We start from the raw sequence: 21,967 nt of genomic DNA, 5'->3' as shown, positions 1-21,967 counted from the left end.
ATTTGTTGTGATTTCATTTTTCCAAATTGACTGAAAATTAAATAAAGAGAAGAATAGGAAAATGTGAGATGCTACGTGAGGCACGGGATTGTGGTTTTAAGCACATTTTAAAATTAAATATTAAGAATGGCATTCCAGTTACTACATACCTTTATGCTTTCATTCAGATAATGAAGTAAACTTTGGCATGCTAGGAATTATCACTATTCTTATGACATAACTATACAGACAGCCATTCAAGGTTTTTTTAACAGTCCCCAATGACATTCAAGTAAGAGGAGGCTACTGAGTATTTTGAATATTTATAAACAAGTTCTAGATATTGATGTTCTTTGCTAAACGTCTCAATTAATCATCTTATTCGTATCCTTCATGTATATCCTGGACAAAGTCACATGAGGGTAAAAATCAAGTTACTTTCACCCTTTCATTTATTGCTATTACTGTTAATGGTCCATTCGGTAAGAATCTGCTGAGATGGACCTTTGGCCATGCCTGTGAGAAATTACCTGATTATAATTATTAACGAGACACCATTCCCTAAGGCAGTACTGGATTCTATAGTGAGAAAGCAGAGAGGTCAGGTCTGGAAGTAATCCAATGCATTTACTGAGCTCATTTCTCAACACAGATGTGACAGGGCCAGCTGCTTCGCAATGTTTGTGCCTTGACAACCCTGCAGTGACAAGCCAACCATGATTTCCACTGACTTACTACTCTAAGGGTATTTTATCATATCACTTGGAAGAGAAACAAAGAATGTTTTACAGAAATATTTGGACAGTGTATGTATAAAAAGAATAATATAAAAGATTCTATGATATAAAAAGGAAACATTCATTTCTGACACCTAAGAGCAACCATTAGCTGAAATCAACGTTTCTATCTTTAACTATAAATGTACTTAAATCTATTATTACATTAAGGACAGGAAGGTCTTTCCCGTCTCAGATACTTTGGAAATCGCCATTTCCAGAAACTAAACATCTGCCACCTGATGTCTTGGAGGAATGTCTTAAAAAAATAAAGTGATTTCAAGTTTGCAGACTGTTTAGAAAAGAACGGACACATGTCTTCTGTGGATTTGGAGGTTTTTGTAGAAAAATGAGCGCCCCAACACCAGGCAGTATGAGATATAATCTGTCTTCAGACAAACTGGTAAATATCTGCCGGGAAGCCTGTCTGTTGTCATAATTAAAATGTCTTCTTTGCATCTCCATTCCCTAGATCACACCAAAAAATGTGGGAGGTTGGTGAAGCAGATTATAGTTCAGTTAACAGGAGTCATCTGGAAAGTGGGAGACTAATAATGGGTAACAAGCCAACAACAATAGGGGCCGTATAAAAAACTATTGGGAGCAGGCCCGTATATGGCACTAGATGTTCGATTATGGTTTAAATTCTTCATAAATCATGTCCATGGTTTTAGGATGACAGCAAATCAAGCACCCCAGAGGCAAAGAAGGAAGTCAACCTGGGATTAAGATAAGGGTGGGAGACCTCCCTCTCAGGAGTGTGGCCTTTTTCTGACGACAGTAGGCAATGCTTCTTACACACTGACTGGAGCACTAAACCCATATTGCTTGCCCAGAAGCCAAAGTATTGGGGCCAAACTCTATTCCTCCTTAGGAATTAGGCCTCTCATTTTTGTTATACCCCTCAGAAAGTAAGAGGGACTGAGTAGGTAGCTCATCCACGGACATGATGGCCAGGAGATTTCCCCGTTGGCCAAGGGGAACAGGATGCTAGATAATTTCTGTCATTCTTGAGTCCTTTCCTTTAATTTTTCAGTCAGTCCCATTGAACTTGAGCAAGCATCTTCCAATATGGTAGCAGAACGTCTAGGAAACGTAATTGGGATGTGGGTGATAACTGATTTTTATCCAAAAACCAAAGAATTAACTGTCTTGGAAAGACGAAAGAGGCGGGAATTGAAAAGCACAGTCAAGGGAGCCATTTTATTGAAAAGAGGCTAACGATTCCTGTCAGGAAGAAAGGGGATGGCATATTTAAAAGTTTGCCAAGGCCGTCTGAAGCTTATGTTTTACAGAGTCCTTGAGACTTCCTGCTTACCTAATTATATCACCCAAAATGCCCCTGAGTGCTGCTTCCCTTCCCTTACTTTCCCATAGGAAGGATATGGCCCCATCAGAGCATGGCCTGAGCCCTCCGTGTCTGCCTGACTCTCCTGATGCTCTCTCACAAGTTCCTATATTCTAATCATCGATCAACAATGTACCTGGCCTTCCAGAAGGTTTTAGTCAGAAAGCAACATAAGTTTCAATTTTTCACTGAGGTATAATTTATGTAAGTTTTGTAAATTCATATAGCTAAACTGCATTTGCTCTCAGAAGTATACGGTTACGGGATATTCTTGTCATCTACACAGAGGTAAACTGAAATATGCATGCTACTGAGTTTACTTCAAATTCCGATTTCTGAACCCCAAAAACTACTTCTTATCTCTCTGGACTTCCCTTTTTTGGATAATTTTGTAAATACAAAAATAAAAAGTATGTCCTTCTTTGTTTGATTTCTTCCACATGATAAAAAAGAATATCAAATGTTTCACAAAGATAGTCGATAGCTGAATCTATTATTTGAAAGAAATTTATTAATAACCTTATCATAACATGGCCACATTGAGCTAACCCAATCACAGAAAGACATACATGGTATGCACTCATTGATAAGTGGCTATTAGCCCAAATGCTTGAATTACCCTAGATGCCTAGAACAAATGAAACTCAAGACGGATGATCAAAATGTGAATGCTTCACTCCTTCTTTAAAAGGGGAACAAGAATACCCTTGGCAGGGAAGAGAGAGGCAAAGATTAAAACAGAGACTGAAGGAACACCCATTCAGAGCCTGCCCCACATGTGGCCCATACATATACAGCCACCCATATAGACAAGATGGATGAAGCAAAGAAGTGCATGCCGACAGGAGCTGGATGTAGATCGCTCCTGAGAGAAACAGCCAGAATACAGCAAATACAGAGGCTGCTAGCAAACCACTGAACTGAGAATAGGACCCCCGTCGAAGGAATCAGAGAAAGAACTGGAAGAGCTTGAAGGGGCTCGAGACCCCATATGTTCAACAATGCCAAGCAACCAGAGCTTCCAGGGACTAAGCCACTACCTAAAGACTATACATGGACTGACCCTGGACTCTGACCTCATAGGTAGCAATGAATAGCCTAGTAAGAGCACCAGTGGAAGGGGAAGCCCTGGGTCCTGCTAAGACTGAACCCCCAGTGAACTAGACTGTTGGGGGTAGGGCGGCAATGGGGGGATGGTGGGGAGGGGAACACCCATAACGAAGGGGAGGGGGGGGGATGTTTGCCCGGAAACCGCGAAAGGGAATAACACTCGAAATGTATATAAGAAATACTCAAGTTAATTAAAAAAAAAAACAAAAACATGGCCACATTATGTCTAAAACCACATTCTATTTTCTCTATGGAAAAATAAGTGCTTTGCTAACAAATGTAACTATAAACCAAATGTAGGAAATGTTGACCCTGGACTTGTTTAGGAAAGTTGTTTTTTTATTCAAGAAGACTGACCTGTGGGGATGCTGTACTCTCTTTAACCTTCTCAATGACACTCTTATTCCTTTCTTTCAGCTTTATTCTAAGAAGGGAAATTTGGAGAAAGAAACTTAAGTTCATTTATCTCCTCCAAACTTAGAACAGTCATGGAAAAATCAGAATCATAGATATGGTGGGCAGGTTCTGATATTAAATAGCCTATTTGAAGATAAACCTGTATCTTTACAAGTTCCCAAAAATGTTTGTAAAGTTAAACTTTTACTCAAAGTCTAAAAAGATTAGATTATGCATACCTAAGTGGATGTATCCATACATACATTTATACATTCAAATATAAGTATATAGCATTTCCTATGCATTTATGGAAGGGGAATAATTTGATTTCTATTTCAAAAGTAGAAAAACAGTTAGTGTTAGAATTAACATACCACACATGTCACAGCTCTGGGTTACAGAACAGGTCTCTTTTTACATGAACTAAGGGAGAAAGTTGGCCTATAATGAAGAAGAAATACTCAAGGTAGACAAGTATCTGTTTTGTTCCTAGTGCTTCATCAGCATTTTGAAGGACTCAATGGAAGGAAAAGCTACTAATGAGCTAAGTTTTCTCTTTTCCAATGTATTAGAGTAATAAAAATCTGAAAAAAGTATTTAATATCTGTTGAAATGCAATTTTAGTTTATATTAGAAATCATATACTATTAATACACTTAGTTTGCAGAATAACTAAAACTATAGTCCACAAATAAATGCTGGTTTGGAGGTATTATATTTTAATATTAACAAATACTGTTATACCTAAGAACTATAATCAATTCCATGCAACCAAACAAAATCTGAATAGAAAGGAAAAATTGAGGGAAGAGGATTTAAAATGTCACCCATGTCACCAACTTTTTTTTCTAAGAGTAAAACTTGATAGAATATATTGTGAGAATGTATTGATTTTTAATGACTATGGGATGGATAATTCTCTCTCCAAAGTTGAGGCTTTACTCTGTGGTGTGTACAATATCTGTGATGTTCACGTAGGCATTTGGCAGCAGTCATGATGGACCCCATTTACCTTAACTACCATGAGACACGGGATGTGATAGAAAGTCATCATGGACTTGTTCACAGAATACCACAGCATTATAATACAAGTCATCATATTAACAATCACCACCACGAAAATAATGACATATTCAACATAAAACTATGACCTCCCATTTAAGGACACTGAAGCCACTCCCATTTTCCCTAGCAGCATTCAAAGTAACTGTCATGAGTTTACAAAAGGGTAAACTTGATCTCTGAAAGAGGTAAGTTGTTTTCTTAGAGTTCACTGAAATGGTTGATATAAAGACATACTTTGACTTCATACATATAACTCTGCATTTAAGAAAAGGTCTCACAGTGTAGTCCTCTTAACTGACCAGGAATTCACTATATAGACAAGGGTAGCCTGAAGGTCACAGATATCTGATTACTTCAACGGTCCACATGGTGGGATTAAGAGAGTGTCTCAACACACGTGGATATACCAGATTACTTAATGTATTTATCGCCCACTCTATAGTTAATGTGCTTTTGACTTTTTATTGACAGTTACAAAGGAATAAAAAAATACAGGAGTCCATAACAGTGTGCCCAAATCCCCAGTTTTTGCTTCTAGTTTTCTTAATTTAAATGTATTTCTAATTACAGAAACAATCGTCTGTGATATATCCATTTAAGTTAATGTTTTCCTAGTTTTCTCTTTTCTCTCATTTAAATAATATTAATATTACGTTGACAGAGTTTTCTAGAATGGCTATAACGCAAGCATTTATATTTCATGCATAAAAGGAAATGCAGATGGCATTTTTCTACACACCCTGTAATCAAACCGCTGCTTCATGCTATAGGCAGGAATTATGGAACTGTTATTTGACAGTGTTTTTGCAATACAGTCTCTGTGTTTTTAACTTATCTGTTGACAGTTCCACTAAGATCTACTTCAGCTATGGTGAACTGAATGCAATGTAAGATCCTGTTTTATTAGGAGTTCTTCACTATGAGTAAATTTTGACTTGGAAAACCTCCCAGTTATTCATGCCAGTTTACACTCCTCTGAGGCAGTCACAAAGTGCTATTGAAATCAACAGTGAGAGCTTAAGGAATCTGGCACTCTTATGCATAAACACAAATACTTCATTTGTGTAATTTTAATAAATTTATTTTAGTCCCTCCTTTTATAAGAAAGCAACATATTTTCTTAAAAATATGTAGTTTGACAACTAATAGATATTTACTGACACACTAAACCTTTTAGTTAATTAAAGCATACAATTTATCAATGTATCTCATATTTCCACGAAGGAGGTGCACACATTTAGCATTCCTACTTATTCATGTCACATAAGTAGCTATTACATTTTCAAAATTCAATTAGAAATAGTGGAAACATATATTTTAAAGAATTATTAATATATTATATTAATGTATTAATATATTAATGTGTTGCTAAAAATGGGTAATTCATTCCTCACACTTGAAAATCAATCATGTTGTACTACATATATATAGCAAACATATTATAAAAGATGTGAATAAATTCTGAATTGTAGAAAATAGAGCCAACGAGGTCAAACATGAGTCAACAATTGACAGTGTCATGTAATTTTATTACACAGACAATATATTATATCAAAAATATTTTAGAATTATATAGCTATCCATGTATAATTTACATAGTTGCAAATGACTTTGGCTTTGCCTTTTTCATTATAAAAAAACTGAGTGAATTATTTACACATGCTATCTTGATAAATGTCAATAATTAATATTTATTTGAATAGAAAAATGCAGTAGAACTGAGGGTATTTTCTGGTAGAGTGTTTGCTTGTATGCAGAAAACCTCTGGGGCAGTCCATAGTATTGAACTGGGTACAGTGTAAGCACAACATCTGGGAGGTTCAGGGAAGAGGATCAGAAGGTTAAGGTTATCCTGAGCTACATAGTCAATTTGAGGACAATCTAGCCTACATGACTTTCTATCAGTAAACAAAAGAAGTAAGCAAACAAAATTAGTATTATTTTCTTTAATTTGTATTTAAATTATTAAATCCTTCATATAAAATCTCAACAAAAAGATTTGTCAGAAAGTGAAAGTACTGATACTACAATAATGAAATATAAAATTGTTTATATATATACATATACGTATATATAATCTCTCATCAGAAAATTACTCTTGTAAAATAAAAGATACATAGACATCATGTTGTTACATCTGGCTGTCATACAACCTCATGTGTTTTCTAAATGTATTTTGATATACCATGAATATACTTTAGAATAATGTGTACGTTTTTAATTTAGGCGTAATGATTACCATAGACACTGTAATTTAGTCCCGCTGTACCATACCAACTAATAACTACTCACTTTTGGAATTTATAACTAACTCAGGGCCACATTAGATCATGTGCAAGTCAAATGGGAGGCAATGACAGGTCTGCCTATCATTAGAAATGTAACACAGTTGCAAGGATTTCAACTTGACCACTGAATGTAGAAGACAGAATGAGCAAGCTTTACCTCCAAACACTCACCGACTGTCAGCTGTCCCGTGAGCTGCCCCATGTGGTTTCTTGCATTCACTGTTACGTTTCTGTCAGACTGTAAGACCAATGGACTGTCCTAAGAAATATGTATGAAACAAACAAACAAAAACAAAATCAAACAAAAACACCATTGTAGTAAGAACACGTGAAATCACTCTGTGCATGTTATCTAAGTTTATATCAATAAATCAATAGGCAAATTGCATTGACATTTGCTTGAACTGAATAAAAAGATGGTGTCTCAAAATAACTTTACAGTCGAAAGGAATTCTTCAATGTTTATACCCAGGTATTAACCATCTGATGGCAGCAGATCCAATTCAATTTATGGTTGTAACCAAGGGTATAGAAAGAAAGAAGCCTTTCTTAATGATACATATGCTTGCTGGCACAGATAATCCATGCAGCTTCAATGGGAATGTCTAGGCAACTTTCAGTCTTAATTATTAAGTATTTCCTCAAATCTATCTCTTCTGATCACTGTATATACTGGTTGATTCAACTCATAAGTTTTCTATCCACATAGAGGATATGACAAGTATTCTTATCACATGTACAGTTTACTTGTCTTGTGTATTCACAACACATCATCTTTATCTTCTTGTAGTTTACTGAATTGAGTCCAAAAATGACATAGTCTATGGCAATCAGGTTTACACAGCTGCACACCGATTATTTCTTCTAGAGCAAATAGTATTTGCTATGTGTTGATGAAGTTTAGAAGCCTACACACTTATCACTGAAGTCTTTACTACCTTGTTCATCTTGCCCATATGGGAATCTTCTGTGAATTGTACAGTGGCTGAGGCAAAGAAGTAAACGGTATTCAAGTTGGGTTCCTGAAGCCTTCTCTCTCTCTCTCTCTCTCTCTCTCTCTCTCTCTCTCTCTCTCTCTCTCTCTCTCTCTCTCTTCCTCCCCTTTCTCTCTTTCCCATTGTGGTTATTTTTATGTGTCCAATTAGATGCTTTGAGGTCAGGAATGTGTTAAAAAATATCCCATTCAGGAATAAGCATTTCAGTCTCTCCTTTTCTGCTCACTGCCCAGTTGTGGGACTCTACCAATTACCACCTACAGGGCAAGAAGACACCCTGGTAAGTGTTGAGTGATACACATCTGTGCATATAGTACTATGTTGCAGGTGTCATTTCCATTGTATGTTTCTTTAGAAGATAATCATATTGTGTGTTCTGTAGGGTTGATGACCTTTGTAGTCTCCAATTCTTAGCCTTTTCAACAGTATCAGAAATGCATCCTATTGCATAAAATGGACCATTACTCCAAAAGAAATAGATTTTTTATTTTCCTATCACTATGGCAATTTTTGTAGCAATCAGTATATAGGTGGTTATTATAGCTTGCAGGGCCATAACTTGTTGAGATTGATGATTAATTTGCACCTATGGTAGTGTGTATAGCATCTTCTCGCACTAGGACTGTTACCCAGAATGGGTGAAGCTAGACTTCTCCCTGTTCAATGCCATAAGACGGTGGTGTCTTCAGCAACCAATCTCGTTTTACTGTTAAGATATGGAGAATAGGCATAACATTAGCTATAGCCTGTAGAATTTTGGGAGTCTAGAGGATTCCTTTTGCCAATTTCCCAAAATATTTAACTCATTCTTCATGCTGGGAGTGTATTTAAAAGCATATGATACCTAATTGGGGGTATTGTTTCCTTCCATTATATGGTAACACTATTATATATATATATATATATATATATATATATATATATATATATACATATATATATATGAATATATATAATTCTATATGAAGCTTCTAGAATAGTGGCTTCAATATGGATTTTTGAAAGATATTTATTGTTAGTCATCCATCCTCATATTCCATGTTATAACCTACCATCCAACATCCTTTAATCTTCCTGTTCTAAGTCCAACTACATCATTTCATAGGATTATATTCTATATTCCCTTCCTTTGAAGAACCTCTTTACTCCCTGGTCCCTTACTAGTTACCTAGACAAAAGAAAACAAATGACTCAATTTACAAATGGAGTATAAAATTAAATAAATATTTTTCAAGAGAGGAAAACACACCTCTAAGAAATAAATAGAAAGTATTCAATGTCCTTATCCAGCAGAGAAATGAAAATTAGAACTACTTGGGTTAGACACCTTACCACAATCAGAATGGCCATGACTTTCCCCATCCTGTTAACACGTCTACTGGTGTCTCCTTTGTTCAGGTCATATTTGTACGCAGTCAGAAATGTATATGTACACATACCACTACCACCAAAAACAATAACTAAAACATAGAGGCCAAGAATTTGAAAGAAAGCAAGGTGTATACACGGGAAGGCATGGATAGAGGAAAAGGGAAGGGGGTAATGTAGCTATTGTAATCTGGTAAAAATAAGTAAAAATGGTTATCATTGATAAAATGAATGAGAGCAGATACTGGCTCCAAAGATGAAAATACATTTACCACAACATGCAGCTGGGCCACCCTTGAGAATGCACACAAAGAATTTACCATGTCTGACAGAGATACTTGCTCAACCAAGTTCATTATTGGCTTGGTTTATCATAGCCACGCAGTAGAAACAACCTAGTTGTTTATCAGCCGATTAACGGATAATCATGTGGTACATTTACACAATAGATTGTCATTCAGCTGTCCATCATGAAATAATGATTTATGAAATTTTCATATGAATAGATTGAGCTAGAAACAATAATTGTAAGTGAGGTAAACTGGAGAAAAATGACAAATATCACATTTTCTCATACACATGAGTATTAGTTATACTGTTTTAAATCTGTATGCTTCATAATATATTATTTTATATATACATCACCTATCCACTAAATATTAGGATTTGATTTTTTTGTTTCATTATGCATGGGTTTATATTATATTAGAACTTTTCTAATGCTATTTTGAACTATTCTAACTATATGCAGGTATGAATGGAAATGATCAAAGATAATATATCTCTATCTATCTATCTATCTATCTATCTATCTATCTAATCTATATATATATGCCAATATTCCACATTTACAACACTCACATCCATACCTTTATGTAGCAGAGTATGGCCTTGTCTGGCATCAATTGGAGGAGAAGCCCTGGGTCCTATCAAGGCTTGATGCCCTAGCAAAGAGGAATGATAGAGCAGTTGGGCAGGCGTGCGTGGGTAGGTAGGGGAGCACCCTTGTGGAGGCAGGGAGAGAGGGATGAAATGAGGGGTTTTTGGAGGGGAAACTGGGAAGGGGATAACATTCAAAATGTAAATAAAATAATCAATAAAAATAAAATGAGATAAAATAAAATGTGTTTTTAAAATGCATTCAAAGATTTGATACAACCTTATTATTAAAATAATTTTCCAAATTTGAACATTTTTATTCTTCTAGATATTGTTGCATAAAATGAGTACAGCTAAGTTCCCTTTCAGTTCATTTCTACACTCAACTTAGATTATTTATCTAGAAATGAAGTTTTATTTCTGCATCAAAATAGAGAAAAGAGGAAATGATGTAATCCTATAACAATCTTAAAAAATAATTGGTTGGGGATTTAGCTCAGTGGTAGAGCACTTGCCTGGCAAGCGCAAGACCCTGGGTTCAGTCCCCAGCTCCGAAAAAGAAAAAAAAAAAGAAAAAGAAATATGTAAAAAAAATACATCTAGTCATTTCTCCATGAGTATTCCTGTAGTGTAGACAGCCATCATTGAAAACATTAAATCACTTTAAATCAACTAGATCATTTCTATTATGTTACATGTTAATATTTTGTTAACAGCACAGATTATCTAGTAAGTACTGTTTCAGACAAGTGCTTATTATATCCAGTAAGAATACTACTGTTTTGGATAGCTACACATGGAAGATACCTTGTACATCCCATGTATACACATAAAATATTTGTGTTTTTGTAGTAATAAAATCCAATGTAGATAATTTGAAAGCGTACTATGATTTAAAAAGGGGGTGATAGTTTTGATGGAGAGCAAAGAGATTTATGTGGAAGGGTATTGAGAGAGGAGAGGGAAGGGAAAAACTTGTATTTAAAATAAAATCTCAAAAATAAATAACGAAAGAAATATGATAATGATTAATAATTTAATATTAATAAAATAATAATTTGGTTTTAAAAAGAAACCTACATCCAGGAAATATAGGACACAATGAAAATACCAAATTTAAGAATAATAGGGATAGACATGTGTAAAGATTGCCAGCTCAAAGGACCTGAAAATGTCTTCAACAAAATCATAGATGAAAACTTACCCAACCTAAAGAAAGAGATGGTCGTAAATGTACAAGAAGCCTATAGAACACTAAATAAATTGGACCAGAAATGAAAATCCTCTCATCATATAATAATCAAACCCTAATTGCCCGGAACAAAGAAATAATATTAAAAACTGCAAGGGAAAAGGGCCAAGAAACATATAAAGGCAACCCTATCAGAATTACAACATACTTCTCAAATGGGGTACAGAGCTAAACAAATAAATCTCAGCTGAGGAATATTGAATGGCTGAGAAGTATCTAAAAATTGTTCAATATCCTTAGTCATCAGGAAAATGCAAATCAAAACAACCCTGAGATTCTACCTCACACCAGTCAGAATTGCTAAGATCAAAAACTCAAGTGACAGCACATGTTGGCAAGGATGTGGAGAAAGAGGAACACTCCTACATTACTGGTGGGATTGCAAACTGGTACAACCGCTCCAGAAATCAATCTGGAGATTCCTCAGGAACTTGGAAATAGAACCCTGAAGACAAAGCTATCCTAATCTTGGGCATATCCCCAGAAGATGCCACAGGGGTACATGTTCCACTATGTTCATAGGAGCCTTATTTTTGATAGCCGGAAGCTGAAAACAACCCAGATGTCCCACAACAGAAGAATGGACACAGAACACGTGGTTCATTTACACAATGGAATATTACTCAGTTATTAAGAAAGACATCCTGAGCTTTGCAGGCAAATTGGATGGAGTTAGAAAATATCATCCTGTGTGAGGTAATTCAGACCCAAAATGACATGCATGGTATGTAATCACTAATAAGTGGATATTAGCCTAAAAATATACAGAATACCCAGGATACAATCTACAGAACTCAAAAAGCTTAACAAGCTGAAAGACCCAAGTGAGGAAGCCTCAATCCTACTTGACAGTATGAAGAAACAAATCACAGGAGGGGGAGAGAGAGAGGGACCAGGGTGGGAAAGGGGACAGGGAGGGAAAGAAGAAAACATGATCAGGTATTGGGTGGGATGGAATAGGGTTGAAATCCTGGGGGCTAGCAGAAAAAATGGAAACAAGCAACCTCAGGAGGTAGGAGGTGAGGGGACCCTCTAGAATGTACCAAAGACCTAGGAGGTAAGAGACTCTCAGGAATCAAAGGGAGGGACCTTGGATGAAATGCCCTACAGTGAGGAGAGGTAACTTGTAGAACACACCTCAAGCAGAAAGGTAGGGCATCAAGTAGAAGGATGAGGATGTCATCCCACAGTCAAAAACTGTGACCCAGAATTGTTCCAGTCTGAAAGAACTGCAGGGACAAAAATGGAGAAGAGCCTGAAGAAGAGGTGTTTCAGAGACTGGCCCAAACTGGGATCCAGCTCAAGTGGAGGTCCCAAGGCCTGATACTATTACTATGCTCACAAAATCGGGCCTATCATGACTGTCCATGAAACACCCAGCAAGCAGCTGAGCCAGATGCAGACATTTACACCCAAGCAGTAGACGGAAGCTGTTGACCCCTGTGGTTGAATTAGGGAAAATCTGGAAGAAGCTAAGGAGGAGGGTGGCCCGATAAGAAGATCAGCAGTCTCAATTAACGTGGACTCTGAGATCTCTCAGACACTGAGCCATCAACCAGACAGCATACAGCAGCTGATATGAGACCCACAACACATACACAGAAGAGGACTCCCGGGCCTGGACTCAGAGAAGATGCACCTAACCCTCAAGACTGCAGGCCCCGGGGATTAGGGAGGTCTGGTGGGGTGGTGGGGACATCCTCATGGAGATGGGGGAGGGAGGTATGGGATGTGGAACTCTCAGAGTGTGGATCGGGAGGAGCGTAAAGTCTGGACTGTAAAAAGAGATTAAATTAAAAAAAATAGAAAGCAGGAAAGAAAAAAAACTAAATGTTTCTCATAATTCAACAGTTGTGAATAGTTGTTTAGCTGAATTTGCATTTACATTATTTCCAAGTATTTGATGTGTATCGGTTTTTAGATTCATAAGACTTATGCGATTATTTGCCTTCCCTTGAGTTACTAGACTTACTTAAAATGAACACATATGAGTATAAGTAGAATGAAATGGATATCATATTGGTGTGTTTAAGTGATGGGCTGTGAAATTATTGTAAGAATTATTGCTGTATGAAAGAACCTGAGACCAATGTAAAGTAAATTTAAAAGTCAACAGCCAGTAGGCAGTTCCTCTTTATCTAATACAGGAATAGACGTGTTAGGACTGCTGGTTTAATCATTGTACATTTTTGTTTGCAACATGTCAGCTCACTTTGCCCTCACCATAGGGAGCCTATTGAAGTTCTATCCCTGGCTCAGCTCCATTCTACTTATTCCACTAAATTTCCTCTCAGAATTAAATTTTTATATCCAGATTAAATTTTTACTAGGGTAGCAGCAGCAATCTTTGTACTTACTAGAACTATAAACAGAGCTATCAGAGGTGATGAGCAGTTCTCTACAATAGACTCATGTGGATAAAACTGCATTATTATGCCATTCCAATTTTTTAGTTCTTTTAAGCCAATGAAGTTCCTACGAGTACAGCATGTTCACTGCCAAATCAGTGCCTTCTTTTTCCCTATAAATCTGAACAGTGTTTACTTTGAGACTAGGGCCACTACGGATGCATCTTAGGACCAAATTATAACCTTTTATATAATATTTACTGTATTACGAATAAATGCATATGTGATTAAAAATGTGACAACTCAGTGAGTTATCTAACAGGAGATATGAAATCATACAATTCCACGCAGCTGAGTAGTTGCTAGTAGTTATGTTTTCCATTCTGCTTCTCCAGCAAAATCTACTCTTTATTTAAGAAAAGATATGTAGGAAACCTTACTCGAAACAAAGATTTTAATAGACCATTTGTGTTCTCTTGTGGCTGTTTCTCCATGGGCCCCGCTATGAGAAAATGAGGGTCATTTATACCTTCTTTGTATCTATTTCCTTATATTATTTCTTAATGTTTCTTCTATCCTTGTACTTTAAATCAGAGGACACTAATATCTACTATTAGACATTAAAACAAACAGTATTATCCTCTTACATGTTTTATAATTGCTTTAAAAATGAGGGAGGATTATTAAGTGGAATTACATGTGTCAATAACTACATTAAAAGTGACTAAATAGTCAAGTGTTATACCACAAACATCACTAACGTAGTAATCTGCTTTTATTAAATGTTAAGCACAGTACTTCAAAAGTTTTAATTATTATCAGGACATAAAGAATGACAGACTTTATTCCCTCAGCCTGCTTTCCTCACTTAGAATATTTCAAGATCTACAGTTTTTTGTAAAGTTTTCTTTTAGTTTTTGTGATTTAATATAATTACATCATTTCTCCTTAGTTTTTCTCCCTTCTACTTTTTGCTCTCTTTAAGAGTGATGGCTTCTTAAACATTTTATACTTTCTTTCTCCTATACTGCTTAATAAAATTCCATTCTCTGTAAGTATTACATGTTCACTATTCATTCCTCTTTGATGAACCTCTAGGCAGGTGCAATTTTCTAGGGTCATGAGTAGAGGAGTAATAAACACAAAGAGGTGCTTGTCTCTGTAATCGTGTATGGATACTTTGAATATTTCCAGGAGCAATAGAGGTGGGTCATATGGTAGAAATCTTTAACTTTTGGGGGAAACTTTATATTGTTTTAAATAGGAGATGTACAAACTTACATAACCTCTAATAGTGGATCTTCTCTACATTCTTACCAACGCTCATAGTGCCTTTGTTTTTCATTATAATACATATTATGATTGAAATAACAAATTCTCAACGTTATTTAAATTTGCTTTCTTTTTCATCAAAGTTTTTAATTTTTATTTTAGATGAAAGTCATCTCAAAGAGTTAAAACATTATTTCCTGATTTTGCAGTTCTTTAAGCCCCTCCCCACCTTGTTTTTTCTTCCTGGGGACTTTTTTAAATTGGATATTTTTAATTTATATTTCAAATGTTATTCCCTTTTCTGGTTTCCAGGACATAAACCCCCTATACCATTCCCCTCCCCTTCTTCTACAAGGGTGTTCCCCCTCCCAAACCATCCCTCATTTCTGCTGCCCACCCTGACATTCCCCTCACTGAAGGAGTCTAGCCTTTGTAGGACCAAGGACTTCTCCTCCCATTGGTGCCCAACAAGGCCATCCTCTGCTACATATGCAGCTGGAGCCATGGGTCCATCCATGTGTAGTCTTTGGGTAGTGGTTTAGTCCCTGGGGGCTCTGGTTGGTTGGTATTGTTGTTCTTATGGGGTTGCAAGACCCTTCAGCTCCTTCAATCCTTTCTCTAATTCCTCCAACACGGCCCCCTTTCTCAGATCAATGGTTTACTGCTAGCATTTGCTCTGTATCTGACATGCTCTGGCTGAGGCTCTCAGAAGACAGCTATATCAGCCTCCTATCAGCATGCACTTCTTGACTTCATCAATATGGTCTAGTTTTGGTGGCTGTATATATATATGGGCTGGATCCACGGGTGGGGCAGACTCTGAGTGGCCATTCCTTCAGTCTCTGCTCCTAACTTTGTCTCCATATCCCCTCCTATGAATATTTTTGTTCCCCATTTTAAGGAGGACTGAAGCATTCACTCTTTGGTCCTCCTTCTTCTTGAGCTTCATGTGGTCTGTGGATTGTATCTTGGGTAATTCATACTTTTGGGATACTATCCACTTATTAGTGAGTGAAAACCATGTGTGCTTTTTTGTGATTGGGTTACCTCACTCAGGATGATATGTTTCAGGTCATAGGATGCATTTGCTTATGAATTTCATGATGTCATTGTTTTTGATAGCTGAGTAGTACTCCATTGTGTAGATGTACCACATTTTCTGTATCCATTCCTCTGTTGAAGGGAATTTGGGTTCTTTCCAGCCTCTGGCTATTACAAATAAGGCTGATATGAGCACAGTGGAGCATGTGTCCTTGTATGTTGCAGCATCTTTTGGGCATATGCCCAGGAGTGGTATAGCTGGGTTCTCAAGTAGTGCACTGTCCAATTTTCTGAGGAACCTCCAGACTGATTTCCAGAGTAATTGTACCAGCTTGCAATCCCACCAACAATGGGGGAGTGTTCCTCTTTCTCCACATCCTCAACAGCATCTATTGTCACCTGAGTTTTTGATCTTAGCCATTCTGACTGGCTTGAGGTGGAATCTGAGGGTTGGTTTGATTTGCATTTCCTTGATGACTAAGGATACTGAACCATTCTTTAGGTGCCTCTCAGACATTTGATATTCCTCTGCTGAGAATTTTTTGTTTAGCTCTGTACCCCACTTTTCAGTAGGGTTATTTGGCACTCTGGAGTCTAACTTCTTCAGTTCTTTATATATTTTGAATATTAGCCTTCTATTGGATCTAGAATTGGTAAAGATATTTCCCAATCTGTTCGTTGCCATTTTGTCCTAATGACAGTGTCCTTTACCTTACAGAAGCTTTGCAGTTTTATGGGGTCCCATTTGTTGATTCTTTTCTTAGACCATAAGCCATTTCTGTTTTGTTCCCATGTGTTTGAGGCTCTTCCCCACTTTTTCTTCTATTAGTTTGAGTGTGTCTGATTTGATGTGGAGGTCCTTGATCCACTTGGACTTAAGCTTGGTACAGGGCAATCAGAATGTGTCAATTTGCACTATTCTATATGATGAACCAGCACCAGTTGTTGAAAATGCTATCTTTTTTGTACTGGATGGTTTTAGGTACTTTGTCAAAGATCAAGTGACCATAGGTATGCAGGTTCATTTCCGGGTCTTCAATACTATTCCACTGATCTACCTGGCTGTCTCTGTACTAATACCGTGCAGTTTTTTATCACTACTGCTCTGTAATACTGCTTGAGGTCAGGGATGGTGAGTCTGTCAGAAGTTCTTTCATTGTTGAGGATAATTTTGCTATCCTGGGATTTTTCTTATTCCAAATGAATTTGCAAATTGCTCTTTCTAACTCTGTGAAGAATTGAGTTGGAAGTTTGTTTGGGATTGCATTGAATCTGCAGATTGCTTTCAGCAAGATGGACATTTTTACTATAATAATCCTGCCAATCCATAACCATTGGAGGTCTGAGAAATTCTTTCATTTCTTTCTTCAGAGGCTTGAAGTCCTTGTCATAAAGATCTTTCACTTGCTTTCTTACGGTGGCTAAGGATATTGAAGGGACTTGTTAACCATTCATGTTTCTTCTTGAGATTCCCATTTTGTTCCTAATACCACTCTTAATTAGGATTTTTGCTTTCTTCTTTTATAGTCTATTAATTTTATACATCTTAGACAACAGTCCTCTGACAGATGTTGAGCTAATAAGGATTTAACTCCTCTGTCCTGTTCATTCATAGTGGATATGGTTTCATTAAAATTCATTTTTAATTTTGTGAGATTGGTCAAGTGTTGGCTCTATTGCCTTAACAACTGGAGTCCTATTCAAAATGCCTTTAGTTGTGCCTGTATGATTACCTGTATTCTGACAGTACCTATCCAGAGTTTCAGAAGTCCAGGCTTAACAATGAGGCTTTGTTTCAGGTGGAATTAATCTTATTGCAAGGTGAGAAAAGGATTGAGTTTCATTTTTCTCCATGTAGATATCCAGCTTTCATGACACCATTTTATTTAGAGACTCTTATTTCCAAGATGTGTTTTTGACATCTTTGTCCAGAATCAGGAAGCTTTAGATTTGTGGGTCTTCTATTCTTGTAATTTATTTATTTTTATTATTGTGTGTAAATTAATTTCAGTATTTTCCCTTTCCTCCTTCCAAATCCTGCCGCATACCACTTCCTTCTCCCCTTCAAATATATGCCCTCTTTTTACATTAGTTGTTATTGCACACATGCATGTGTCAACATGCATGCATGCCTGTACATACACACACACACGCACACACGCACACACTCACACACGCGCATGCAGACATACATAGGTATTACTAGATATAACCTTTTGGGTAAATATAGCATTACATTTATGTGTATTTTCAGGCCTGACCATTTCTTTACCACTGGACAGCCAATTGGTTGGCTCTTCTCTGAGGAGGAACACCTCCTCTTCCAGTTTTACACAGCTGCTTACATTGTAGTACTTTATGTTAATGCCTCTTGTGCTTTCCACCACCCACTTGGGCATGGTTGTTGGTCTCTTCATTATTCAGATCACCTTAGCATGGTTGTGTTGATAAGGCTTCACAGCGTTATCTTCTACTATTACTAGGAAACATAACCTAAGAGGGAAAGTCCCGATCCTCAGGCTCTGACAAACTTTTGCCCTCTATGCACAATATTTGCTTACTCTTCACTCTTAGTTTTATACTGTGTTACTTTTCTAAACATTTTTAATGTAAATATATGTCAACATACTAACATTAAAATAAAATATCTCTTAATATTTACATTTTAGACAAATTCATATTTGTAACATATAAGTATCCTATGATATGATCCACTTTTTCTTGCTTAGCTTCATCTCACAATGTGTGTTTACTCAAATTTTTCTTTGTTCTCTTCATTCTCAGTTTTAGTTTCTTTTTGCGTATAGTATAATTTATGTCCACTTCTTATTATCTGGCTGGATGACAGTTGAAATGCTCATTTTTCAAATCCCATCTCAAAGCTGCATTCCCAGGCATTCTTCCTACTATTCTAGTTAAAATTCCACTCCTGCCCTCCACTTCCTTAAGCAGTCAGCTTGATGTCTATTATAGTACTTGTCGTTGGTATTCTGCTTTGCTTATTCACGATGTGTCCAAATTTCCACTTGACTGAACTATCCAAAGCCTGGATTGTGTTGTGGGTAACATTTCTCTATGCAGACATTTAAACAACTACAGTTTGTGTTATGTATGACACATGGTTTTCAGTCAACAAACACTTTGACTGGATGAAATGTACAGAGCACATTTGAAGTGAATCACTCTTGGGTGGGCTCTAGATTTGTGTTGAAATCACAGAAACCTTAGGGGTCTGGGTACCTCTCCTTACTTTGTTCTTTACTTTTTAACCCCTCATGGGAAGATTGCTGAAATGCTTTTAAGTAGAACAAGCAGTATCACATGGTTTAATTTGTATTCCTTGTCTCTGCTTCCAAGGATGAAGTCTTTTTTTCCTATTTCTTCTCTTATTCAACCCAGTTAAAAACAAGAAAATTAGGAAACTAAATTTCCTTCAGCAAGCAAATGATTTAATTATTAAAATTGTTTTTTCTTAATGTAGTGGTATGGATTGTTAATAGAATGTCCTCAAATCCTGGGTTCATAATTTTATTAGACTGTTAAATAGTCCTGATATACAGAGTGTATATTAAGAGCTAACTTTTCATTCATTTCTAGTCTAATATTCTTACTGAACCCCTTCCCCATGGTGACATTCACTTCTAGGAATGCTTTTGTACATTAAAGTTGCTGTTTGATAATGCCTGTCTCCTTGGTGTTATACAGTGGTTATAGTAGTCTATTATGCTTCTGTTTTGTGCATTGCACACTTGCATAAAAATCGACTAAGATGAATCAATTAAAGAACCTCAGAGTGCAGCATACCATAAGAGGTGTCCTATCTGTGTGAATCATGGACATAGATTTGGATCGTTTCCCTCTCCATGTCAAGATTGGTGGGTCAAACTATTTGTGAATAACACTAAGCAAATGAAATAAGAAGAAAAAGAAATTTCAATTTTCTATAAAAAACAATTCTGAACTATTCCCCATAACATTCATGCCCAAAACTTCAGATTAGTTAAGATATCATTAGGTTATATCAAGCCTAGAGATGTGCCAATTAGGATACATTGAGCCTCATTCTACTAATTTACACAAAGTTGACCAATTGTATGAGGCACACAGATTTTCTGAGATATACCCACTATTAAATTTTCATAGTCTTCCAACATCCTTTCCAGAATTAAAGTTTTAGCTTTCATCCCAAGGCTCATTCACCTGCCCAGTTTAGTGAACTCTTCAGATAGTTTGCGACTATCGTATCACTGAATATCCAGGCCTAGTTTGGATTATACAACTCATGCAGCTGTCAAACCTAATGAGCTCCCAGGAAGCTAGCCAGCTGGGCCATATCTCCACAGTGAAGACAGAGCTGGTAGGCACATTTGAATGCGGTAATAGTTGCAACTGATTGGAATCACTCTGTTATACCAATTAAAATAAAATAAATCAACACTGAGTATTTAGAGAATCAACCTACAAAATCCTCATGCTTAATCTTAAATCAGCCAAACATGTAGAGCATCAGTAGGAGAACTTAGCTTCTACTCCTTCTAGAGCAATGATTACCTAGCAACATGGCTGCTCTGATCACATACAAACACCTGCTAGGTCTGTGTGATTAGTCTGGAATGCAGACATCCTCTTAGTATACACCTCTAGTCCCTCTAGCTGGAATCCTTTAGACACACCCTTATCCCTAACAATGGTGGGCAGATGAAGTGTTGAATCAGAAGAAGATTTGACAGAATGAGTCTGAGATAGAACACGCCCAACTCACATGAAGAAAGCTATGTAAAAGCAGGAAAGGAAGAGTGAGTGCATCAGTGAGTTGGGAGTCAGTGCAGTTAGTATAGTGCAGGGGAGTTCACTTCCTTCCTGAGTCCATGCAGTTCAGTGTTGGTCAACAGAGGCGGTTGAAACCAAAGAATAACAAGGAGCCAGAAGATTAGAATAAATTGCCAGAGTTAGTTTGAGGTGAAGCAGATGAATTCAAACAGAAGCTTAGAGAAGACAGATTACTTGAAGAGGATGTTGAGCCAGAATAGCCGAGTTGAACCAGCCAGCCAGAGTTCAGAAAAAATTAGAAAGGATAGACTTATTTAGCACTAAGCCTTCAAGATGACAATAACATATAGTGAATAAAAGTTAACATCATTAATTCATCAAAAGCAACTTACAATCACACATCAGGCACATAACCAACAGCAGAATGATCCACATTCAATGATCGTTCTACAAAAATTCAAGAAATAGGAAACTAAACTCAGTTTCTATCCCTATATTCAGTTCTTCTTTAGAAATTTTCTCCCATGAGGATTACTATGATGAAACCCGAACACATATTTGAAAAGAACAATGAAAAGTGCATGCAGAGAATTCAAGGAGTTCATAAAAGACAGGAATAGACACATTAATAAACCTGGAGGACCTGAGGAAATTTGACAATGAAGTTTAAGAACACACCATGTTGACTAAATGAGACAATGAAGACAACTATGCATCTGAAAACCAAATTAAGAAGAGAAAGAAATATACTTAAGAAAGTCTAAGATCAAATGAAAATAGAATTGAAATCTTAAATAATACAAAGAAATCAGGGGAAAGGTTTATCCATAGGATGGATCAAGCAGAAGAAAGAATATCAGAATTTGAAGAAAAGGTAGAGTAACTAAAGCACTAAATCAAAGAATATGAAAAAAATTAATGAAATACACTATGGGAAGATGCAAGAACTTTGAAGTACCATGAAAAGAACACATTTACAAATTCTGTGGAAAGAAGGATCACAAGATTATGAGGTAAGTGACATAGATTATATCTTCAACAGTATCAAGAAAAGCCCCAAGTTAAAAGGAAGACTAATCC

At 36.6% G+C, this 21,967-nt stretch overlaps 1 protein-coding gene across 4 annotated transcripts in view; it reads right to left on the bottom strand.

The window, feature by feature from the left end:
• Window positions 1–21,967, bottom strand: part of Sgcz (sarcoglycan zeta) — a 1,080,539-nt gene that overhangs the window by 97,721 nt on the left and 960,851 nt on the right. For all 4 annotated transcript variants that reach the window (NM_001108875.2, XM_039094728.2, XM_039094727.2 and 1 more), the window contains exon 4: window positions 7,134–7,221. In NM_001108875.2, the coding sequence (NP_001102345.2) occupies window positions 7,134–7,221 (88 nt within the window). The remainder of the gene's footprint in view (window positions 1–7,133; window positions 7,222–21,967) is intronic.

This window comes from Rattus norvegicus, chromosome 16 (assembly GCF_036323735.1).
Source record: "Rattus norvegicus strain BN/NHsdMcwi chromosome 16, GRCr8, whole genome shotgun sequence".
Classification (NCBI taxonomy): Eukaryota; Metazoa; Chordata; class Mammalia; order Rodentia; family Muridae; genus Rattus; species Rattus norvegicus.
This window is presented reverse-complemented; position numbering and strand designations above follow the sequence as displayed.